The 24,599-nt window shown below is 41.9% G+C and overlaps 5 protein-coding genes across 13 annotated transcripts in view; 3 read left to right on the top strand and 2 right to left on the bottom strand.

Annotated features, from left to right (window-relative positions):
• Window positions 1–3,682, top strand: part of LOC105454905 (vacuolar protein sorting-associated protein 33B) — a 4,862-nt gene extending 1,180 nt beyond the window's left edge. The window contains exons 1-7 of one of the 3 annotated variants that reach the window (XM_011697859.1): window positions 349–946; window positions 1,315–1,576; window positions 1,663–1,886; window positions 1,970–2,476; window positions 2,551–2,781; window positions 2,901–3,226; window positions 3,350–3,682. In XM_011697859.1, coding sequence (XP_011696161.1) covers window positions 1,419–1,576; window positions 1,663–1,886; window positions 1,970–2,476; window positions 2,551–2,781; window positions 2,901–3,226; window positions 3,350–3,613 — 1,710 coding nt within the window. In that variant the 5' untranslated portion in view covers window positions 349–946; window positions 1,315–1,418 and the 3' untranslated portion in view covers window positions 3,614–3,682. Of the gene's footprint in view, window positions 1–348; window positions 1,065–1,314; window positions 1,577–1,662; window positions 1,887–1,969; window positions 2,477–2,550; window positions 2,782–2,900; window positions 3,227–3,349 lie in introns of those variants that run through there. The other 2 variants (XM_011697857.1, XM_011697860.1) reach the window with 2 other exon arrangements.
• On the bottom strand, window positions 3,678–15,008 carry LOC105454906 (eukaryotic translation initiation factor 3 subunit C). 4 transcript variants are annotated; one of them, XM_011697863.1, is made up of 15 exons: window positions 14,887–15,008; window positions 9,000–9,108; window positions 8,744–8,876; window positions 8,271–8,555; window positions 8,079–8,176; window positions 7,860–7,987; window positions 7,352–7,762; window positions 6,598–6,807; window positions 6,357–6,510; window positions 6,048–6,263; window positions 5,649–5,928; window positions 5,343–5,536; window positions 5,051–5,254; window positions 4,830–4,968; window positions 3,678–4,265 (listed from the first exon to the last, which is right to left on the bottom strand). In XM_011697863.1, the coding sequence occupies exons 2-15, from the start codon at window positions 9,090–9,092 to the stop codon at window positions 4,126–4,128; spliced, it is 2,685 nt and encodes an 894-aa protein (XP_011696165.1). In that variant the 5' UTR covers window positions 9,093–9,108; window positions 14,887–15,008; the 3' UTR covers window positions 3,678–4,125. The 4 variants fall into 4 exon arrangements, with proteins under 4 accessions (XP_011696165.1, XP_011696163.1, XP_011696164.1 ...); XM_011697861.1 differs by lacking the exon at window positions 14,887–15,008 and adding an exon at window positions 9,514–9,590; XM_011697862.1 differs by lacking the exon at window positions 14,887–15,008 and adding an exon at window positions 9,207–9,435.
• LOC105454907 (leukotriene A-4 hydrolase) lies at window positions 10,067–14,737 on the top strand. Of its 3 annotated transcripts, none has more exons than XM_011697867.1 (12): window positions 10,067–10,134; window positions 10,563–10,908; window positions 10,982–11,141; window positions 11,589–11,704; window positions 11,776–11,933; window positions 12,022–12,133; window positions 12,206–12,274; window positions 12,560–12,839; window positions 12,993–13,297; window positions 13,494–13,751; window positions 13,845–14,140; window positions 14,212–14,737. In XM_011697867.1, the coding sequence occupies exons 3-12, from the start codon at window positions 11,096–11,098 to the stop codon at window positions 14,438–14,440; spliced, it is 1,869 nt and encodes a 622-aa protein (XP_011696169.1). In that variant the 5' UTR covers window positions 10,067–10,134; window positions 10,563–10,908; window positions 10,982–11,095; the 3' UTR covers window positions 14,441–14,737. The 3 variants fall into 3 exon arrangements, with proteins under 3 accessions (XP_011696169.1, XP_011696168.1, XP_011696167.1); XM_011697866.1 differs by having other exon boundaries at window positions 10,563–11,141; window positions 14,212–14,488; window positions 14,577–14,737; XM_011697865.1 differs by having other exon boundaries at window positions 10,563–11,141.
• A 224-nt stretch (window positions 15,009–15,232) lies between the features above and the next one.
• On the top strand, window positions 15,233–19,772 carry LOC105454902 (DNA replication ATP-dependent helicase/nuclease DNA2). 2 transcript variants are annotated; one of them, XM_011697854.1, is made up of 3 exons: window positions 15,233–15,487; window positions 15,773–16,015; window positions 16,145–19,772. In XM_011697854.1, exons 1-3 carry the CDS (start codon window positions 15,458–15,460, stop codon window positions 19,595–19,597), a joined length of 3,726 nt encoding a protein of 1,241 aa, XP_011696156.1. In that variant the 5' UTR covers window positions 15,233–15,457; the 3' UTR covers window positions 19,598–19,772. The 2 variants fall into 2 exon arrangements, with proteins under 2 accessions (XP_011696156.1, XP_011696155.1); XM_011697853.1 differs by having other exon boundaries at window positions 15,773–19,772.
• Window positions 19,773–20,024: 252 nt separating this feature from the next.
• Window positions 20,025–23,305, bottom strand: LOC105454901. Its single transcript, XM_011697852.1, has 5 exons — window positions 23,112–23,305; window positions 21,772–22,143; window positions 21,167–21,445; window positions 20,495–20,988; window positions 20,025–20,407 (listed from the first exon to the last, which is right to left on the bottom strand). The coding sequence occupies exons 1-5, from the start codon at window positions 23,301–23,303 to the stop codon at window positions 20,257–20,259; spliced, it is 1,488 nt and encodes a 495-aa protein (XP_011696154.1). The 5' UTR covers window positions 23,304–23,305; the 3' UTR covers window positions 20,025–20,256.
• Between the last annotated feature and the right edge of the window lie 1,294 nt (window positions 23,306–24,599).

Genomic DNA, 24,599 nt, shown 5'->3' with positions numbered 1-24,599 from the left:
GAGTTCAGACGTGTGCTCTTCCGATCTAAGCCTTTACACATGATAATCCTGTTTGGTTTTTTTTATAAGTATTTAGTTTTCTTTGATTATATTCTGTAGAACTTGTACTTATTTCTTGTGTATCAATAATTTATAACTTAAAATATTTCTTGCTGCATACATTTGACTGCTGTAAACCAAAACAATTTAATTTCTATTTTTAAGACTTGTAAAAGTTACAGTTAGTTTTTTGAATATTTGTGTAAAAATTTGAATATATAAATAATTGAGTATATATTTTTTCAAACATTTAAATTATATATATATATATAAGGTAAATGCTTGGATCTATATGTTTCAGGACACTTACATAAAAACTTATTAATTTTAAATGCTTCTTTTATTATAATATTAAAAGAAGCATTTGAAATTAATATGTTTTTTGTGTAAGTGCCCTGAAACATATAGATTCATGTCTAGTCACTGGAGCATTTTCCATACGGCATATTTGCTATCTAATACTATGCCAAACCACTTGGAGCGCGGCGATCGATATTTGTTTCCTTCGTTTAACACGGAGCTTGCGCTTCTCTTAGTATATGTTCTGTGCGAGCATCCTTCGCGTATGTCCGCGCGTACACCTTATGTGCTCCGCTCTCCGCGCAATTCTTACCTAGCTTATCGCGCTAAACGTCGCGTTTGCCCCGCAAATTTGCCGATAACGCGAACGCGACTGTGTGCAATTTTATTTATAATTGCGTGTTTCAACCGATCCTCAATTTTCTTATCACGAAACCTGTTGCCCACTTTCTACGATCGTATATGGATATATACTGTAGACGAAACGTTATTCGACTAATTTATAAAAAGAAATATATATATAATTCTAGTTCTCAATTTAATTCTTAATTGAAGAGGAATTCGGCAACTGATTGATCGCAAATTGGAACAAAACATTTTCATTGGAGTACCATTCATTATACATACTGCTTTCACATCTTTCTTAACTTTCTTCTGTCAAATGTAAACAAAGGCCTGGGGTGCCTAAGTGCAACCTGTGCAACACGAGCCTTGTTATGCAAATAGTAAATACACAATTTATAAATGACATTCCTAGTTTGCGCATTACTTAAGTGTGCAAATAAATAAATAAATAAATGTTTAATTAAATTTTACCAAATTCTTAGTTTGCATCATAAATAAGTCTGTTTCTTGCGGAGAGAAAAGAATGAAAGCAATTTTCTTATACATAATTTATCCTATATATTAATATATTTAGCAGAATGTGCACACACACGTGCACATATTTATATGTAAAATAATTCTTATTTTTAGATATGAAAAACATCTGTGAGGATAATCAGCTTCAGAGAGTACTTCTCTTCGAGCACTGTGCTACATATATATAATATATTATGGTTTACTGTGGATAAAACAAAATGGATATCACCCTGGATGATAAGCTGTCCGCGCTGCAGCAAATCAGTCAGCAGAAGCTTGTAAAAATACTGGATACCATTCCAGGATCGAAGGATCTGATAATAGAACAGAAACTGATGAAAATACTGGATAGTTTCATAGGAGTGACCGTATTGAAGTAAATGATCTCATGTTTTAACATATACCTTATGTATTACTCTTATTGATTACGAAATTCGTAATAATTGTATCATATTATTCAAGGCGATACGGAGTGGACAAGATTTATAAGATGGAGGAGGGGCTGAAGCCGTCGAACAGTCAACGTATATTCTTAGTGTCTAACAGCTTGATCGCCTGCAAGAGGGTCCTAGATCAGATACAGTCCGAGATATCCCTCATTAGCGGACCTCACGTCGAAGTGTGCCATCACCTGCTGGTCATGCCGTTCGTTCCGCCTGTGTTATACAATCTAGTCGAGGAGGAAGGTCAGCAAATTACCGCCAAATTACCGACGACCATTATCTGTTCCGTTTATCTTTAATAACGCGCCGAATCGTTTCTGTTCCAGGCTTGTCCGAGCTGATTACGTTGCGGACGTTATCGGCGGAGTTCGTGAGATTAGACGGGAACGTTTTGTCCCTGGAAAATCCAATGTTCGTCGACCTGTACTACCACAAGGACACCAGTCCTCTGCGAGCGCTGGCGCGCAACATGTGGTCGTTGCAGCTGATACTCGGCTCGCCGAGGCTCTCGCTCTACCTCGGCAAGCACAGCCAGCAACTGAGCAAGCTGATGGAGACCATGGAGCAGAGTCTGGGCTCGTCCAGCCTGGAGAACGAGATCGGCGCCCTGATCGTGATGGACAGGAGCTTCGATCTGGCCGCGACCCTCCTGACGCCCGTCACGTACGCGGGCTTGTTGAACGAAGTCGTGGAGGTGAACGTCGGCACGGCGACGTTGGAGAAATCGCAAACCAGACTGGATCCGAATAGGGATCAGATCTACGGGGAAGTGAGAGACACGCCCTGCAGTGACGTTTTCCCGATTTTACACGGGAAGGCCAAGTCGCTTAAATGTATCTGTCACTATATAATTATAATACCGCGCTTCTCGCTTTGTCGTTATTTTAATTTGCTGGCTTAACATCAGCCGAGCAGGAGGCGGTACAGACGATGCAGCTGTCCGAGATGGAGAGATACGTGTCGACGAGATTGCAAAAGACCAGCGACATGACCCGGCAGCTGGCGTTTCACATATCCGCGTGCCAGACCATCGCGGACACGTTGGGCTCCGAGTTCCAAGTCCTGCAGACGATCGAGAAGCTGATGATCGACTGCAGGGACCGAAAGGAATGCTTGGGCTACATTGAGAGACATATAGGTGCGTCTCCTAGAATTAATGGAATCAGAGCTATATTTAATAATCGCGATATCAGAAATTAATTGGGATTAAAATTAATGACCTAATCACGATTAAAGGGTGAAATAATTTTCTTGCAGACGAGCACGCGTTGCGATGTTTGCGGCTCCTGTGCCTGCTGTCCATCACCACCGACGGTGTCACGCAGAGCGAGCTTCAGAACATCCAAAAGCTGCATCTCCACAGCCACGGTTATCAGCATATCCCGCTGTTCTACAAGCTGCACACGGCCGGCTTGCTGAAGTACAGGAACGAATATATTTTGCACAAGCTGCCGAACTGGAGCAGCGAGTGGAGCGGCAACGCGCAAAAATTGAAGATGCTGCCCGGTTCTTCGAAACGGTCCGATCAGAACGGCCGCACCTGTCCCAGCTACGTGTTCAACAACGCTTATACACCCGCAATAGTTCGTATTTCATTATTCCTCCACTGTAAAAATCAAGCGATATTACGATGTCGTTTAACGTATTACATTATAAATCAAGCGTAGTTATATGATATTAACGCGATATCGTTTAACGTATTACAGGCGCAAATATTAAACATCGTGTCGAATCAAGAGAAGGACCCTCGCAGCTTCGAGGATCTGACGAATCTATCGAGCTGCGCCGTAAGTGGTCACCGAGGCGCGTTGTCGCCAAAACGGGTCGTGATATGCGTGATAGGTGGCATTACCTGCGCGGAAATAGCGGCCTGCCGGCTCGTAGAGAAGTCTACAGGGATACGTCTCGTTCTTACGTCCGACACTATTCTAACGGGTAACAAACTCATCCAGAGGATACAAAAGATATGAAGACTCATATCTTACTCAGGAATGTAAAAATGTTTTTTTTTTCGTGCAATAAATACACAAAAGATTATACATACTCATTTTATATAAATTATATATAATACCTAATCGTCGACAATATTGCGGAGCAAAAATGTAAATAATTTTGCAATGTATCAGTATTTGTTTTTTTTTTATATAATGTCATCGGTGTTATTCAATTTAAACGTCACAATGATTGAAGTTTGACGATATCTCTAATAATTCGGTGCGAAAAGTAAAACTGAGAATAATGTCATCGCTATTATTAAAGCTATAATTTTATAATGATTAAAGTTTAATAATATCTCTAATAATTCGGTGCGAAACGTGAACTGGGTAGTTTCGTTTTTCGCACAGCATTATTAGAGATATCGTCAAACTTTAATCATTATAACATTATAGCATTAATAATAACGACGAAATTATATACAAAAAACAATTATATTCCGTACAATTATATCGTTATGCCGTATTGGTATATATATACCGTGTACTTAATAATTACGATTCTCCTCCCGATTACGATCACGATCGCGATCGCGATCGCGCCTCTGTCGGCCCCAATCCTGTCCTTGACGATTGTAATTTTGACGATCTCGGAAATTGCCTTGGTTTCCTCTCGAGAAGAAGTTACCTGCATTATTTAATAAATGTATAAGATATGTATGAAATGTACATTAATAAAGTGTATATTTTTGTAAAAAAAATTGTATTCAACTTTCTTGATTAAATATTTCTAAAAGTATTTTGATTGACAAAAAAGCTAAAAACATAAAATACAATAATAAAAAATAAAACATTCAAAGAGTTATTCACGAATATGATTAAATATCTTAATTTTCTCTTTCACTTTCTCTCCTTTTTTCTGTGGTCATAGCGTTATTTGTATTCTTTCCATTTTTAATATATATACGAATTTAGCTATAAAGTCAGAATTGGAATAAGTCAAGTCTGTGTTCAGGCTTGTTAAAAACCGATGTAAAAGAAGAATATACAATATACATGATATAGAAAATAAAAGTAAAAATGTATTCAAATAGATATTGATATAGAAATGAATAATTTCATTATTTTTGATAAAAAATTAATCTACTTAATTTTCAAAATAAAACAATTTTGATAGCATTCTAATCAATGATCTCGATGATACATCAAAATAAAGATCAACGAATATACTTCATTCGTCTGTATACTATACCTTGCTTCATTTCGAAGATACGCTCGTTCGAATCTACAAAATTGTTGACTTTGTCCGTCAATTGCAGAGCTAATGATTGAAGGCGGCTCGGTTCGCTTCGGTGCATAACTACAGTTCCAGTTGGGTCGTCCAAAGATGCCTAGATTTACGAAAAGAAAAAAATACACTTATTTTATCAATATCAATAAGACGATGTACGACATAAAGATATCTTTGCATACCATAAGTTCCTCGTTAATTATCATTTTACTGATAATCGAGTGGACTATGGGCCGCTTCAGCTGGAACATGTCGGCGAGCTTTGGCATCGAGATCGAATCGTACACATGCGAGTACGTGAACAGATAAGTCCTCAATGCCTCCTCCTTGATTAGTCGTGTCAGCATGGCTCGCACTTTGTCCGCTTGATGGAACAGATCCCACACCTGTTTTTGACAAAAGCAATCAGTATATCACGGTATTCTCGATTTGAAAGAAAAAAAATTGCCAATGCCAAAATATCGCTCTTAATACCTTTGCGTTCATCTTTTCATTTATAATATAATTGTTGCAAGCTGACCAATTTCCGTTACGCATCGCCTTCGCGGCAGCAACAACGTGCTCCCGCATAGATTCCGGAGGCCCGACCAACGACTGACGTTCGCTGGATCGCAGTTGTTGGTAGAACGTCTTCGAGATCATTCTTCGTCTCGCGTCGAACTCGTGCGCTGGAATCGATTAATTTGTCGCGTGTAATAAACTGCGTGTAGTAACTCCGTAAAAAAATATATATATATAAATAATATAAAAAAATATCAAACGGAAAATAAGAAAATATACCAGCCATATACGGAATTTCGATGAGCATCGCCGAAACGAGGTATACGCATTCCAAAAGTTCGAGATTAATGTGCATGTGGAAAGGCATTTGCCGCTGCTTCTCGATCTTCTCCTGCTCCTTGCTGCGCTCGTGTTGCCGTTGCGGCAGCAGACCCTGCGCCAGAAGTTCCTTCACCTTGCCCGTCACCATCAAATCGACCAAGCAATTGTGGGCGTCTTTGATATTCGCATGACGGAATGCACACAATCCCAGATGGGCTATCGTACGATTGTACAAAATCTATATAAAAAAAAAAAAGTAAAATTATTTCCGATAAATTTAGAATTGAAAGTAAATTAAAGTTATTTTTATATTTACATTTTAATAAAATCAAGATAAAAATTGGTATAAGTTCAAACCTGCGTGGCTGGATCGGAATGCTGAATGGTCTCCTGGAGATGCGACATCAGGATCAAGTCGCGCGCTTGGAACCAGTTGTCGTGGAGAGCGTGGTGATAAATGTGCGAAAGAATCGCGCGAGTTCTCAGCCGATCAGTGTTGTCGTGGGCGTAAACGTACTTGCATAGCTTCTCCATAACTTGCACGGATGTGATGGCATCTGATCCCAGTTCACCCTAATGCACATTACAATTTTACAATTTAAATAAAAACGGAAGAACGCGCGCGCGCATGGAAATTACTCTGCAAGATTTTCTTTTTTTTTTTACCTCCTTTTGTTTCAGAACATTCGAATCGAATTTGTAATACAAGTGCTCGATTTTACGAAGGTACACGCGGCACAACTCGGAGACAGTTCCGTGCCTCTCCAAATATTCTTGCACCTTGTCAATTATGGCGGCAACTTGCTTCTCATCTTTCAATCTGTAACAAGCGGAAATTTGATCGTACAAAAAATATTAACAGTCATAAATATGAAATTACGCATAATTCTCTCGAAAAGACCATTACCTTTCCACGTATTCGTTGCTGTGGGGATCGCACTCCTTCAGCAGCTTCGTGAATTCTTCGTCGAGACGTTCCACCAATGTCAATACACAACCGTGTATTTTGTACGGAGACGTTTCAAACTCCTCCGTTTCTTCCACTATCGTTTCCGCTATTACCATATCCAAATTGATCAGCAGCATATCCAGCATCTCGGTAATGCGCTCGATTATTCTGTAAGAATAAGTGTTTTATTTGACACTTGTTTACTTTAAATGCTGAGAAAATAGATTAAATACGCACGCACGACACGCAGGAAACTTAAACGCACGAATATGATCTTCTACAAGAGAAGCGACTTACTGCACATCGTCAGAACAAGTGGAAAAAAGAGACGAAAAACGCGCGTGCAAGAAGCCTCTTTTCATCCGTTCCTACGAAGCGGTGCGTTCTATTTGGCGCTTACAACGCTCGCATCATTTATCCTTGTTTAATTTGATAAACTGGATGAAACAATAGGTCTGTTTTTTTTTAACTGAACTTCTTGCTTCCTTTTCTTTCGAATGAAAAGAAAGAAAAGAAGGAAAGATGAACTGCGCAAACAATCCAGTTAAAAAGAACAAACAATTTCGTTGCAAGCGCTAAGTGAAACGATAATACGAAATGTATTGCAGACAGTGTCTCGAAAAATCACAAATCCCGTTAAATCTTACATTTTAAGCTTATCAATTTATATATACATGCTCGTATCTATCTACGTCACGCAAAAAATACGTACTTGGACCAATATTCCGGCTTCATAGCGTCAGAGACCTTCGGATTGTAATCGAATATGGAAGAGACGATGGAGAACTTGATCTTCACGGCTACAGCCGAGCCGAGATTATGCGCGTCGGCTATCAGTTGCAGCTCGTGCAACAGTTCTATCTGCTCGCGTCTGTCCGTGCGCTTTTTACCGCGAGCCGCGATTATCTCGGAGAGCTTCTTCAGCACCGCGCCGATGTTAATCTCCGCGTCCTTGGCGAACATCTTGGGCTTCTCGGAGGGAATGGCCACGCCGCCCTTGACGGTTTCCCACTCGCCCTCGCCATCGTCCTCGTCGCGTTTCTTCTTTCGCTCCTTCTCCTTGCGCTCCTTCTTCTGCTCCTTCCTCTTCGCCTTGTCCTCGTCCTCTTCTTGAGTTGAAGCCCTAAAACAAATCATAATATAATAATCGTTAAATTCAGCTCTCTTTTTCGTGAAGAAAATCTCTATCGGATTTTATCGTGGACTGAAAGAACACGTACTTCTTGATGAAACGCTCACGAATGTTTTGATATTGGCCCTCGTCGTCGCTACTCGTGCTCTCGCTGTCCGAATCACTGCCCCAGTCAGACTCGCTTTCACTGCCCTCCTCGCCGTCGGTTACGGTCTTCTGCAATGCAACAACGCAAGGGAATGGATTTCAATTATTTTGCTCAACCACCGGCGCTTGTAAGGTCTTGATAGAAGTCGTTATAGAAAACCTTGAACTTGGATACATCGGGTTCACTCGCTTCCGAGCCCGCCTTCTTGAAAGCCACGGCGCTGTCATCTTCCTCTTCGGATTCTATCACCTCCTCGGCTGAAATAGAAATAATTCATTTTTTTTCCCTCTCTTGAAAAAGACTGGAACTTAAATAGGCATCTGTAACAAACGTCTCGTGTGACAATCAAACCTTTCTCCTCCTCCTCGTCATCGTCCTGATCGGGATTCTCCCGAAACTTGCCAATGTCCTCTTCAAAGTCCTTGTTATACTTTCGCAGCTTCTGACGCAGGGTCGAAAGCGACTTGGAATTGTTCTTGGACATGTTCTTGCGCCCGTCGCGATCCTCCCACACCTCGTTAATGAAATCCTCCATTTCCACCAAGCATCTAACGTAAAATCGCGGCGTTTGTCCAAGCTCCTCCTTGGTGATCACGGGCAGGGCTTTCTGATAGGCCCGCATCAAGTCCTCGAAGCCTAGAATTATGGCAGCAAATGCTCGTTATAATAAAAGCGTTTAAACACGTACCAACAGATTTATGAAAGGAATACAAACAAATCAACTAATGATGCTCGTATATTTAATCCTCGCCGGTCCAACTTTCAATTGCACAAAAACAGAAAAAAAAACGTCACAGAAGATTTACAAAGTTGAGACAACTTACTGGTCAACATGCTGCTCATGTCCTTGATCTTCTTGTAATTCCTAATGAGTTTTATAAGATTCGCAATCTCCTCATAACGCTTCTCCTTCGTGGAGCGCACGACGCGCTTCGTTTCCTCCTCATCGTCGCTGAACTGCGGAGAGAGACACACTTCGTGTTACTTTAATAATGGAATCAAGTAATAGAACGTCGCGGGGAGGAACCTGCTGACGGAAAACGACGTTGAAAACGACTTGCCTCGAACGACGGTACTTACGGTGAATGCCGTCGCGGGCGCCCTTTGCACCTGCTCCTCCTCGGACGCGCTATCGGACTCCGAATCTGAGCCAGTTGCGAAGAAACGACTCATGATTGCAGCTCAATCCCTGGAACAGTCAAGCGAAATGCAAAATGCATTAACGTTCACGCATGTACACTCCTCGGTTACACCTCAAATCGCTGCGCCCACAGGGCTACAACCTACACATACGCAGCACAACTAACGGATGTACAGCGCGGACATAGAAACTAATCCGAACGTGTAATATCCGAGAAACGGGCTTAATTAACAACGTCGTATGTTTAACAAATAACTGCAACGTGGCAGACGCGAGCCGACAATTTCTGAAGCCGCACACAGACCGCGTGCCTTGACGTGACTTCCTCGATCGCGACTCCACGTATCGCGCGACAAACTTTTCTCACTAAGAGGGATCAGCTCGACGTCAAGAGACACGCGCGGAACGAATTCGGACGTACGACGCGACCCGGCAAAGAAAATTTCAGATTACCGATTCTTTTCCTCGTGAAAGCAGTAACACGGTTGCGAGGTTATGTACCCAGCGCGTGCGAGACGGCGGCGAGTGGAGATTATGGAGAGGGACCACGTGAGTCAAGTGGACTTCTTTGGAATGAAAGACAGAAATATGACGATTAGCGCGCAATATTAATTATACGATTTATTACTAACGCGTTTTCCGTGAATACGCACAGATAATTATAAAATTCACGACACGATAACAATTAAATATTCGATTTAATTAAAACTGCAGTTTGTTATCATCCGGGATTGATTACTCTATAAATTAATGCGAATAAAAATGAAAGTACAATTCTATATAACATCTACGGATAATGTCATTTTCGCGTATAATACGATTATTTTTTTGTAAAGCAAATATTTAATAAAATATTTAATAATATACTTCATATATATTTTAATACTGCATTATGAACAATTATAAATAATTGTCGTTCGTAGTAGATATACATATAATCGAATAATGGTATAATTTCCAAATATGAAAATAACAAGCCGAAATAAAATTTTAATTTGTAATAAATCGGTTATCGTTTCTTAAAATATTAATTTTACATGTCAGAATACAGAATCATATGATTAATTTCGAAAGGTTTGTACTGACAATTAAGGCTATATAAAGTAAATATCTAATAATACTTCATATATTTTAATACTGCAGCATTATGAACAATTATAAATAATTGTCGTTCGTAGTAGATATACATATAATCGCATAATGGTACAATTTTCAAATATGAGAATAACAAGCCGAAATAAAATTTTAATTTGTAAATCGACGAAATTCAATTTACAGCGATTCATGGCTGTTTGATCGTCAAGTCAGTATCTAAATTTATGAAGAAGTGTATTAGTTAAACGAAATATTATTTAATTGATTATTTAATAAACATATCTCTGCATAAGTTTCTCGTTAAATTTATTCCCGTTATTGTTTTTATTTCCTATATCTATTCCTATATCTAAACTTGCTCAACAGCAATTCGATTATATCCCGTATTATTCTGTTTCAATATTTAGATTTTAAACGGAAAAGTAAAAGTAGCCTAAAAATTCTAGTAAAAATAAATAAATTCTGCACACTGCGAACTCGATTTGTCCACCTATCCGATTGTTTAATTGATGATATTTAAAAGTCACAGTCATCTACTCGACACTTCGATAAACAAACGATGTTGCCAAAAGGATAAGGGTAGACATTAGAAGCGACTGTATCTTTGCGGCTGGTGTTGGAATAGGTCAATTCTTTGTTTGTTCCTCATAGTTATAGAGTGCGATACGTGTAGATAGAACCTTCTCGAAAAGAACCAGTAACATGAGATTTTTCATTTTATGTACTATGAAAAAAACTGTATAAAACTAAATTGTGAGTTCTTCAAAAGTTCTTTTCTTCAAGTCAAGGTGTGTGTGAGATAATTATTTTAACTACTTCCTCATAGTTGTTATCATACGACCGAGGGTCGAGAACGCTGAAAACTGTGTCCAATATTTCATATCAGCTAGTTTAGACGAAAAAGATCCATTATTGAAAGGTGGAAAGGTGAAAATTTGAAATGCCTTCGAATTCATTCGAAGATCCGTACTCCTTTGCGAGACCAGGTATTAAATTATTATTTTATGAGATACAAGAGCATAATGCAATAAAACATTATTTAAAATTCATTTATTTAATTTTCTTTAAAGAAACGTAAAGAAAAGAAAAATGTAACAAAGGGAAAGCACTAAAACGAGGGATGTTTGCAGAATTTGTTAAGATGTACAAAATTATCGAACGTATTTTTAAACCTTTAGTAATTTATAATTTTCAAAATTAGATTTCGTTCTTTTACAAATTTAATTAATCGAGAAAACGTTCTTCTAATCCTTTCAAATGTATTTAGCGTAAAGATCAGAAAATTATATGCATTTCTCAAATAATATCATGTAATTGTTGTAAAAACTTTAATTACAGTATTATTTCTTATCGTATATTTTTACGTATATTGTTTATGCATCATTACTTGTTACTTATACATTTTTTAATTCTTATTACTTTCTAACTATTAGAATTGGCACGTGTAACTAAAATCGATTTAGAATTGAATGTGGATTTTAATAAAAGAGTTCTTAAAGGGAAAGCTATTTTGACAATAGAGAAATCCCTTGATTCCGTTAAAGAAGTAGTGAGTAAATATTTCCTTTTTTATTGAGCAAAATTTTGATTTATTATCAATATGTAATAATGAGCAATTAGATTTTAGATAAATATAACCTTCTCATAGAACGTGTCACAAATCCTGTTACTGGAAAATTCTTACCATATAATACTATAGAATCTCAACATTCTATTGGAAGTCAATTTACCATAATATTACCGCCAACTAGAGATAATTTTGGAACTGGAAAGCAAACGTAAATATAAAATATTAAAAAAATATATAATTATTAAAAATTATTGTTGCAAGAATTGAGTATAGACATAATAATACGATACTTTCAGATGTGTAGTTCAAATTGAATATGAAACAAGTCCAAACTGCCCTGCATTATATTGGCTAACACCTGAGCAAACTGCAGATTCTACACATCCCTTCCTAATGTCTAACAACAAGGTATAAATTGGCTAAATAAAACAATTTTTTTATATAAATGTAGACTGTATAAAAATATCTATTTTTTTTCAGCTAACATATGCAAGAGCGGTGTTCCCATGTCAGGATACGCCATCTGTTAAATTTTCATACACTGCTAAGGTAAGAATTTAAATGTAAATAATATTTATACGCATTTCATATTAATTTTAAGTTCTTATACGCATAAGAACAATAATTTGTTAATAATTATTATTGACTAATTTGTTAATGATTATTATTGATTAATGAAAGTAATAAAAGTGTACAAAGAAGCGTAATGTGTTAATGAAAAAGAAACTAAGTGCACGTCTGTAAACGTAAATGTCTATATTTTTTTATAAACTGCTTTAACTAAATTAAAATGTCTATTTAATGTCTATTATATATTATATTCCGTATTTTTAGATTTCTGTGCCAAAAGATTTTACTGTTATAATGTCCGCACTTTTGCCAAAAGTATCTGAGAAACAGCAGCTGTGGGTATATGAATTCTTTCAAACGACAAGGGTACCGTCTTACGCAGTGATTATTGTTGCGGGTTATCTGCAGAAAGCAGAACTTACTTCAAGGAGCAAAGTGTTTGTCGAAAATAAATATTTTATCGATAGTATCAAGACGTTTAAAACAGGTACGATTGAACGCATGCTGGAAATTGCTGAAAGTTTGTGTGGACCTTATTGTTGGGGTAAGCCATCAATTCAATTCTTTAATATTATTTAAGTTTATGTAAGTTTTTATATAGAGAATAAATTTCTCTCTTTTTTTTTTGGCTTATCACGAAAAATCCTCTCTATTTATTAATTATTTTCTTATATTATATATAAAATAATATCTCTAGACAGATTCGACATATGCGTGCTTCCACCAAGTATCGGCTATTTTTACGAAGAAATAGAATGTCCATGCGTAACATTTGTTTCGCCGATTCTACTTCGCACGGATCATACTATTATCAGTATGCTCGCTCGGAGTATCGCACAGAGCTGGGCGGGGCATTTAGTTACGTGTTCAAATTATAATGATTTGTGGTTAAATCAAAGTATCAGCATGTTCATTAGCAGGAAAATTATTTGCCAAATATTGAAGTATGAGCAAGCGAAGTTACTTCTCGAAAGGAGAGCATTAATTGATTTGAATATTAAGGTAGAAATATTAACTTTAATTACATCCCGCACACTTTGTCCGAAAGACGTGCTGGGGAACGTTCTTAGGACGTACCCTGTGAAGATCTGTCTTGATAAAAAAATTAAGTGACATGACGTGAGATAAATATTTTACAGCACATGACAAACATATACATACTCCTGCATTGCATTACCTTACGAAATTGTATTTACAGGTGAGCAAATTCGGTGGTAATAACGGTTTGCTAAACAGCTTAATACCTGATCTGAAGAATGTGTTGCCTATTAAAGCCATTAATTATGTGCCCTACGAAGTGGGATGTGTACTCTTGGGTGAACTGGAGAATATGGTAGGAGGACCCTCGGCGTTCGAATCATTTCTCAAATCTTATTTTTACACGTTTGCAAACAAAAGTATACAGACGGATGATTGGTTCAAGTGCTTGTACAATTACTTTCCTGAGAAAAAAGAAGTAATACTTTATACAAATAAATACTGCATCAGTTTTATTAGCATTAATATTTCTAATGTTAAAAATAATGTGTGACTCCTGCACTGTTTTCAGATGTTAAACTCCATTAAATGGCATGATTGGTTCTATACTGTAATTTCTCCACCTGTCGACCTACCGATGAAAACCACGTGGGAAACAGAGTGCTTCCAGTTAGCGCAGGCATGGGCCAATTGGAACGACAACGTCGACGCTATGCCCAGTATTTTACTTCAACGAAGAAACTTTTGTGACTTTCAGAAAATAATATTCCTACACAATCTATATCTTTTTCATGCGCAACTGAACAAACATAAAATTCAATTAATTTTAAGCATTTATCCTTTCGACCAGCAAAGTCATAAAATACGGTAAATATGCGTATCTATATTCAGACCGATTTGCAATTAATTCTAAACGAAAAAACGCATGCACTTCGCAGATTTGTTTGGCTGCTGCTGTGCATTAAAGTTCGTTGGGAACTCAGGATTTTACCAGCTTTAAATTTCGCCATCCAGTTTTGCTCGCCAAGGTATGCGTGCCCTATATTTGAACATTTGTTTGAATGGCCAGAATATCGTGCACTGGCGACCCGAAGATTTCTCGATAATAAAGAAAAGATGTTACATGACACTCAGAAGAAATTAATATCAATTCTGGGCCAGCAATGAGAGATTTATCTAGTTAACGATTAGACTTGAAGTTTCCTTTTTATGAAGGTAAGTTTAGTAGCTGCAATATAAAATCTCTTATTCGCATTCTTTATCAAACTCGGAATACAAGTTGTTTGTTCCCTCTGAATTGCAGAGCCAACAATTAAAGGCAATTCGGTTCGTATACGATGCAAGACGACTGTAATTCCCGTTGGACCGTCAAAAGGACGTCTAAATTTGTGAAAATTAAAAATATTTATTTTATAAACGGAATTCTATGTAATTTATCACGTAACATAAAGATATATATCTGCAGAAGTTCTTAAATTTTATTTTCCCTACTAAAATGGACCTTATACACATAAATACGGATTTTAGGTTATTTTAATACTGAAGAATCATGGCGAGCTCTTGGAGATCGAATCGTAGAAATACGAGTAATTATTTAGACTAGCATGCATTACCTCGAAAATCGATCAAATTATACTCATTCGTATTTCGCGTTTTTGCACGAAACGAGAGAATCTTGCATTTGAAAGCGTCGCTCGACGCCGGGCGTAAACATGAAGACGTCTGTCACTATTCAGGCTGCGAAACTTGAGCGGCACGATATAGCGAACTGCGCATGCGTTGCGGTCACGTTCGCAGTCCCCGCCGCAAACGTTGCGTTTCCAGCTGTCAGATCCAATCAGCGTCGAGCTAGCCGAACTTGCGGCTGGCAGCCAATGCAACTTCTGATTGGTGCCCGCTTTTCCGCTCCCATGTGGATTTCCCTTGTGCATGCACCGTCTTCGGAGGAACATATCCATATGCTTGTTTACGAAATCCGCTGTTTAAGATGGCGATGTCCATGTGGAACGTTTACGCGGGAACGATAATACTGTGTCATGTGATAAGACTTGTGGGACTTGAGATTTAAGATCCGATTGTGTTTAAGACGCGTATTAGGCTGTAAGTTAATGGCACTTTAGACTGATATATACGAGAGATACATGCAGAGCCGGTTCGAGTAATTCGAGCGAATTACACGCAAACATGAAGAAGCGTCAATTATCACAGAAAAAGGTGAGGAAGAAAAATTATGCTTTACTTACTTATTTGCGACTGCTGTGCTGATATTATCTTTTCGTCCTTTTATACTCCTCTTCTTCTCTTTTCCGTTAAAAAAATAATAATACTGCACTTTAACGTGTCTCTTTCAACTCTGAACTGTAGAATAAATTTACGGCACTTAACACACTTGTATATAATAGAAAACAGCGATGAATTAGCGGTTTGTATTTATGTAAATGAAAGCAGATTAAAAAAATAAATTTATGTGAACTACCCCTTCTCTCTGTTTGCTTACAGATCTCTGCCGCCGATGTCATCGGTAAATCACAGACAAAGATATCATCGTTCTTTATGAAAGTTCCAAAGACGGCGGCGAGCGACGATAAGATTGTGTCAGATGTAAATTCCTTATCTCAGGCTTCGATCGAGAAAAAAAGGAAGGAACGGGATAATGCGTTCGACGAGGAATTCCGCGTGAGCGCCAAGAAGAAACGTAATGCGAGCGAAGAACCGTTGAAAGAACATCATGCTGCAGGGGCAGAAAATTTCGAATCGCAGGAGGATTCAGTATTGTTGTCCGCGTTGAAAGACCTCGAGGAACCGTACAGTAGTTTTAAGGAAAATCGAGTGGCATGCGAGGATACGGTGTTACAGAAAACTAACAAAAAGGAAAATTTCGAATCGCAGGAGGATTCAGTATTGTTGTCCGCGTTGAAAGACCTCGAGGAACCGTACAGTAGGTTTAAGGAAAATCGAGTGGCATGCGAGGATGCGGTGTTACAGAAAACTAACAAAAAGGAGGAAGACGCTGCGGCGAAGAGCGAGCAGAATGGGAGTGCTTTACCAAATTCTGCCGGTATTAAAGGTACGAACGTTTCGGACGTCACTCATGTTCTTAAGGAGCAAGACCTGAACACCGTTGCCCCAAAGTCGTCCCTGTCCACGCTGGAGATGACCAGGCAGAGGAGAGATAAGGTGCACGATTTAAAAAAAGCGGAAGATGCCTTCGAAGATTTTTCAACGATGATGAACGGGGACGAGCTCGATGACTTCTTCGATCAGGAGTGGCATCCGCAGGTCGACCTCACCACCCTGCAGAGGTGTAAGATAGTCGACGTGAGGCACGAGTCGAGAGTCACCGTACTGACGGTGCAGCACCTCGAGTCCGAGAACATCGACACCGTTGCATGTTCGGGATTTTGGAAGGACGCGCGAGTGAGGGTCAACGACACCGTCACGATACAGGCCGCGAGGGATGGCTCGCGGCGGTGGATTGTGGATGACAAGAACGGTTTCCTCGTCACGCAGCCCGACCTGTTGATATCGGGCACGACGGTGACCGGGGGTTTATTTTGCAGAAGGCGCGCGGTGCTGGCCGAGAAGTTCCGGAAGATAGAGTCGCTGCCGAATTTGCACGGCGATTATTCCGTGATGACCGTGGGATCGCTGGTTCATCAGTGGCTGCAGAAGGCACTGCGCGAGAACATCTGCGTGCTGTCCGACGTGATCAGGCTGCTGGACGATATACTGCGATCGAAGGACACGCTGGACTATCTCTACGCGTCGGAGCTGTCGCTCGTGGAGTGCCGGAAGCGCATGATGGAGTACGCACCGAGAATTTTCGAGTTCATTCAGCATTACGTCAGGGGTAACAGGCAGCGGCGCATAAGCGATCTGAGGGACAACTTTCGGGGTAGCATCGACAGCGTGCGGGACATCGAGGAGAGCGTTTACATACCGAAGCTCGGCATAAAGGGGAGGATAGACGTGACGGCGGAGGTGAATATCGACTCGAGGCGGAAGATCATGCCGCTGGAGGTGAAAACCGGAAGGGCCTCCTACTCGCTCGAGCACAAGGGCCAGGTTATTCTCTATCTCATGATGATGGGCTTCAGGGATCGCGACATCGACACCGGGCTTCTGTTGTATCTGAAGGAAAATACGATGCGGGAAATTAGGAGCGGGCATAACGAGAAGAGGGACTTGATACTGCTGCGGAATACCCTGGCGCATTACTTCGCCAGGAAGCCGGAAGACCTGCAGGGCGTAGACACGGCGGCGGACCTGAGGGCGATGGAGCTGCCCGAGCCGATAAATCATCACAGCGCGTGCGACAGTTGTCCCTATCGGAATCTGTGCTGCGCGTATCTGGCGAGGGACGCGAACGCGAATCTGTCGCCGTCGCATCCGCTGACGGCGCTAATCAAGGAGCTGCGGGACAGCGTCGAGACCAGGCATTTGGATTACGTTATGAAGTGGATCGCGTTGTTGCAACTGGAGGAGAGTCACGAGAACGATAGCAGCAGTTTGAGCAGCGTATGGACGACGAGTCCCGAGAAGAGGGAGACGAGGGGGACGTGTATCTGCAACGTGAAGATCGTCGGCAGGGTGGTGGAGCAGGGCGACAGGTATCGGCACAAATTTGCACGCGTCAACATCAAGGGGGAGACCGTCGAGAACGGCACGTTCGGCGGCGCGTTCGCCGAGGATAATTATGTTATTGTTAGCACGGATGCACGAGTTAATATAGCCGCCGGGCATATAATGTACGTTTCGCATGACGTCGTCGCGGTCCTGCTGGACAAGGATATTACGCGACTTTACCCAAATTCCACGTTCCACATTGACAAATACCCCTCCACGGGTCTGGCGACGTTCAATTACGCGAACGTGGCCGGTCTGTTGAGCAACGACGAGACGAGCGTCAAGCTTCGACGCGTCGTCATCGACAGGAGGCCGGCGACGTTCGTGGAAAAACTGCCGCGCTCGACGGTGTCGGCTGGCGCCCGGATAATAAGCGATCTGAACGAGAATCAGCAGAGAGCGGTGCTGAAGGCGGTGGCCGCCCACGACTACGTTCTGATAAAGGGTATGCCGGGCACCGGGAAAACGCAGACGCTGGTCGCGTTGATAGAGCTGCTGCTGGAGCTGGGCTCCAGCGTGCTGATCACCGCGCACACGCACAGCGCGGTGGACAACGTTCTTCTCAAGCTGCTGGAACGGGACATCGACTTTCTGCGTCTCGGCTCGACGAAGCAGATCCATCCCCTGTTGACGTGCAAGAGCGAGGAGTACGCGATCGCGAGCTGCGACACGCCGGAGGACCTGGAGACGCTCTACAACGGCAAACGGATCGTCGGGGTGACCTGCTACGGCGCTTATCACGCGCTCCTCCGCAGGCGCACCTTCGACGTGTGCGTCGTCGACGAGAGCGCGCAAATCATGCAGCCCACGGTGCTGCGGCCGTTGTACAGCGCGCGCAAGTTCGTCCTCGTCGGCGACCCGGATCAGCTGCCGCCCGTCGTCAAGAGCCGAACCGCCGCGAGCCTCGGCGCGGACGAGTCCCTGTTCGTCAGGCTGGACGGCGACGACAGCACCGTCAATCTGTGGAGGCAGTACAGGATGAACGGGAGGATCATGAGGCTGGCCAACGACGCGACGTATCGCGGCAAGCTGGTGTCGGGCAGCAGGCAGGTGGAGAACGCGACTTTGACGGGCACGAACATGGAGCGAGTGCTCGCGTCCTGCGAGAGGTGGATAAGAAGCGCGCTCTCCGGCAGCTTGGACGACTCGGTGGTGCTGCTCGATACCGGCCGCACTTACAAATTGAACGAGGAGTCCGTCGACGGAAACGTCACGTCGGATCAGGCGTACTCCAACATCTGGGAGGTCGCCATTACGTCGCGTCTCGTCCAGGTGCTCACCGAGGCGGGCGTGTGCGCTAGAAACATAGGAATCATCGCACCTTACAACGCTCATATAAATTTATTGAGAAAGATCATAGACAAGGAAGTGGAAGTGAACACCGTGGACCAGTATCAAGGGCGCGACAAGGACGTTATACTGTACTCGTGCACGAAGAGTGTCGAATGCGATAAAAAGAAGCAATTCGAGATATTGGACGATCAGCGACGTCTGACGGTAGCGATTACTCGCGCGAGGCACAAGCTGATAATAATCGCTGATAAAGTCACGTTACTGAGATACACGCCGTTTAAAAGTCTGTTTGACGTCATCGACGAGAAGAACGTGATAAATCTGCGCGACGGCGAGGAAGACTTCAGCTGGAAAAAACTCATTCGTAGAATTGACACTCGCGACAAAGAATTCAAAGAATTCTAATCGAATGACAATGAAAAAGACTGCTAAAAATGAAATAATACTCAAGTTTTGTTATGTTTTATAAAGTAGCATTACGCTTGCATCGAATATACAATCGACGAGTCTTGCGATATATGTGATATAAGTATGTACGGGATTTTGTACAAGAATATATTTATTTTCAATTTAATATATATATTCAAGTTTTTCTTTTTATATAAACATCAAAAGACCGTTTTCGCACTGATTATTAAAGTCAAATTCGTAGATATTTTATGAAAATCGAGCAAAAATACGATTTCTAAAACAAATTTTTTTTAATTTTTAGAAGAAACTTTTAAAAAAATAATCCTTTCATAAAAAAATTCGCTGAACGAAAAGCATTTATAAAATATAAAAAAAAAATAACATCGTTTCACAAGGAAATACTGAAAAAAAGAAAAATAAATAGACAATTACAAACTGGCACTTGTGCTTAAGTACGTCAAGCATAAGTCCCTGTATTTCACGTAAGTCACATAATCACATTTCATGCGTACGTTCCTCGTACGCGACATATATAAGTACAGAAATTCCGGTGATAATAACATCTTTGCCGCTATATACATATGTACAAAGAGAGAAAAAAAAAGTAAATATGAGCAGTTATTTGAGCACGCGCGTTATCAATCGTGCGTGCTCTAATTGTTAGACTCGTTGTAAGACGCTCTGCCAGCCAATTCTAGTAAGTAACGATCGGGATGGTCCAGCCAATCGCTCGCGCTTAATTTCACGACCCTCTGTTTCTCCGCTTCTTTCACCTGCCACTTCTTGATCTCCAATTGCTTCTCCCTGCACAAAAACGCAATAGCGTCTCTCGTTATCGCGGTTGCGTCAATTTAATTTCTTTATATATATATAAAGTTGGCAAGACATTACCTCAGCTTCGTATCGCCGCAACCCCAGACCTCCAGGCTGGCGATGCGATAGGGCGCGCCGGCGATGGACACCGAGTGGAATGCCTCGTCGATACTGATAAGCGGCGAGCGTGGATCGCTACCGAATCGCAGGCCGTGCGGGTAGCCCCTGATATTCGTGTTCAGGTAAAGCACTTTCGGTCCTTTCGCCATGACTTTATAGGACGGAATCAGTTGCACGCCCATCGAGTCTTCGTCGCCCCAATAGAGATGACTCTCACGCCACTCGACGGCCGAGCACACGCAATACGTCGGACACTCCCCGTCGCTCTCTACGCTAGCGGCTCTTATAATTAGCAGAGTCGGACCTCTGTAACCTAATACATGGTGAAGGAAGCGATTAGCCCCGGCCCCGTGCTCTCCGCTATCGTACAGTAACGTCCAATGCCTTGGACAAATACTGCCTGTTCTTCTGGCTATCAAAGCGTGAGTTATGTCCTTCGGTGAATCGTTGGTCTACACATACACACCACGCAACATAGATACGTAGATCCGGTTATATCCGTACATTACTAGGCTTACATCGGCAATAATAATTAATTTCTTTGTGCAAAAGAAAAAAAATACTTCTACAGGCAGGACGTAATTAAAGTATATCGATAATTAATACTGAGTACTCTGTGTGACAACGTACCTGGAGGTAGCACTGCGGCAACGTACACGACAGCAGCCAGACATAGCTTATCGGCAACAAGTCCGCCTGCGGGAACTCTCGATCGGACTTTTCCAACACGGGGGTAAGTATATCCACGGAGGGTTGCGGTTGCCCCTTCGACAGTAGCGCTTTACCGTTGCGGTAGGCAGTCGTTAGCACGTGTATCACGTATCGCTGCAGGCCGTACACCAGGCGTGGGCAGTGCTGCCCGATCCAATTGCTCACGTAACTCGTCGACAAGCTGGTCTTGCCGTGAAACTGTAAAGCATTCCAAGAGCTAGTAAGCGCAGATCGCATGCATGAATTATTCATTCAGGTCGACCGATGCAGATATACCATGTTACTCGTGCGAATGATTACATATGATTACATGTGTAATAATGAAATTCCGGTCACACATTTAGGCCGGTATTACACTTGCCGTACGACAAAGTATTTCAAGCCTGTTGGTTGACTGCAAGAAAGAGAAGTTGTATGGATTTCTCTATTTTATAGCCAATCAATAGACTTGAAATCTTTGTCGTAAAAACGGACAAATGTAATATAAAGGCTTATGCTGCACTGAACGAATAAATTTTACTAACACATGAAACAACGACTGCGTTTATTATCTGTTGCGAGTGAAGGCACGAACTGGTACTGTTGTTTTCCATCGCCAGCTGGTAGCAGGACGTCAGTAACGCCCGCAGCGTGTCGGGAGTCACGTTGCCACCGTCGGAGTACATCTTTATGTAATTCTCCAGGATAGCTTGGTCGTTCATTACCGACAGAAACTTCTCGGATTGCTGCTTGAAAGCTGTTGTACTTAAGTACACGGTCGTGGCGTGGGCATTGTGGTGCAGATGATTGAACAGCTTCTCACTCAGTTCGGGATGAGTAGGAAATAAGTACCGTTCGAATACAGACTTGGTAATGCCGTTAACGTGTTCCTCTTGAGAGGCAAGATGCGACAGTATCTGAAAAAGAGAAAATATTTACATGTCAGTGTTGGAATACCACTAAAATTTATTCAAAGAAATGTTAATTATTTTTTACACTTGTGTTTGCAAAAAAAAAATCCATTAAATATATCAGACCAAGGATATATAAGCAGCAAAAATAACTTCTGCAGCTTGCAAAGGAAAAAAATTATATGCATACACGGTATATATGTTTCTATTATATAAATAAGTCGGGTAACGCTAGCTTTTGATAACAGCTGGTCAGGTATAAGATATATAGCTACTAATCTGTATGCGAAATAACGTAATGGATATAGGAGTTGTGGAAGGTTTTGGAGTTTTAAAATAAGACAAATCAAAAGAGCAATTGTTCGATTTTCTAATTCCATAATCCCATAGTCATCCCCAAGCACAATATGTTTCTACGAACAATCTTTGGATAATCTTGGTCATTTGATTTTTTTTTTAATGTCAAGAGTCTTGATAAAAAAAATGAATTATTTGACTCTATATTATGAGTTATTCGACCTCTATATAATTATCCAATCAAAATAAATGTCTTTTCAGATTTCAGAAATTAACTTACATCATCAGAGAAAACGATATAAGATTTCTCTCGGAATATTTGGAGAATCGTGATCAAAATTTAATACTCAAAGTATAAATAGTTGCAAGAGGAGTGGAAGACCCGTGGAAACGACTTCCACGAGTCGCAAAGTATCAACGTGAGGAAAATAATCCTCGTAGAGCCTGAGGCAGGTAAGAGGCTGCGTTTTTGTCGTTGCTCCCCAAAACACAGCCTAGTAGAGATGTTTTGACAACAGAGAGAGAGAGAGAGAAAGAGAGAGAGAACGTGTAGTATCGCCTCCACGTTTTCCCCCAACGATTTTCCAGGACACCAAGCCGATTTTGGTGGCCCACTACTGGGGTGGCGAGAACAAGTTTTAAACGGCCCGGGGGGGGGGGAGGCGGACCGTTTGTACCTTGGCGAGGCTCTCGATCGGCAAGAATTGCGTGTGAGAGTTGTGGTGGTCCGGCTCGCTCCTGGAGACGGCGGAGGTGGCGGAGGAGACGTTCGTGCTTCCGTGATTCCCGTTACCGGCGCGGTCCGCCGCGGTCGCCGATTCCACCTTCTTGTGCGACGCGTGTCCGACGCGTGCCACCTGGTTGCCCATCCTGCGCTGCGCACCGCGAGGGGGCGGGGCGAGGGGAAGAGGGGGAGGGGGAGGACGGGGAGACTATACCCGAGACTAGCACCCGCAGCACCGTCCGCACAACATCCGCGACAACAAACGCGCGCACGGGCACCATATGCATCCGACACACGACGGGCGGCCCGCGACGACAACGTCCTCTCCCTCCCCACTTCTCGCTCCTTCCCGCAGCCTACCCTCCCGCCGTAGCTTCTGCTCGGTCTTGTCCCCCTCGACGTCGTAAATCGTAAGGGCGATAGATGTCGTCGCGGTGAGGCGGCCTTTATTATCCGCGGCCGCCCGAGAGCCACCGTATTCCGTTTTCGACGGCGCGACAGATTTTTTTCGAATGTCAAATTGTTATTAATGTGAAGCTTCTTTCCGCGTATTACAACGAAGTGCAGGCGTTGCTTGGTAAACATCCGTTTCTACCGATGTTTAACTTCAATCTCGCGGTTCAGTCTATCTTAATCTTATTTTTGCATTCCTAGGAGAGCGAAAAAGAGAAAATTTAAACCGAGGGTTTTATCGATTACCTGATTTGACACGATTGGCAAAAATGAGCAAGATTAATCCTCACAATTAAGTTAGTCGGTACAATCGATTCAATCTGCAGAATTTTCAGGAATTCATCGTGACACAGGAATTCGCGGGATTTTCTTCGGAAAAATCATTGAGGTTATGTTAGGTTAGGGGGTACAATTTTTCTGCGATATTAGTTCGTGATGTAACGAGTATAATTGACCCAAAAAGGGCAACGGATACAGATGTCATTTCTTTCGATCGTACTATATACATCCGTTCTTTCTTTCAATTTTCTTATCTCCCTTAATTGACTTAATTCTCTGCAGCCGATATCCAATTATCGGTACCACCGTTAATTAAGTCTCGTTTACGATTCACTGAAGGCTGGCATAGGATTTTGTGGTTTAATAAAGATCATCGAGATATCGTTGACGAATTGGAAAATCCAAAGAGAGAAAAGGCAGAGGACGCGGATAGGATCAGGGACGGACGGCGATCGAGGTCCTAAGCGGCGACGACGCGCGCTTTCGGCGTTTCGTATTTCGCCATTTTCGCCGCGCGCGACTCGACTCGAGGTCGACGTCGACCGTTCGATATCCTCGACCCGGCGCCGCGGAATCGACGGTAGATCTCTCGGCTGGGAGCGAGGGGGCGCCTTTCACGAGGGGGACGGACGACACCGATCCATCGAGTTGTCTCGCTTGGCCCCGTGCCGTCGTGTGTGTGTGGACTGTGGAGAGTTGGGCTGCGCTT

This window comes from Wasmannia auropunctata, unplaced genomic scaffold (genome assembly GCF_000956235.1).
Source record: "Wasmannia auropunctata unplaced genomic scaffold, wasmannia.A_1.0 LD335972.1, whole genome shotgun sequence".
NCBI lineage: Eukaryota > Metazoa > Arthropoda > Insecta > Hymenoptera > Formicidae > Wasmannia > Wasmannia auropunctata.
Note: the sequence above shows the minus strand (reverse complement) of the source record. Positions and strands in the feature narration are given on the sequence as shown.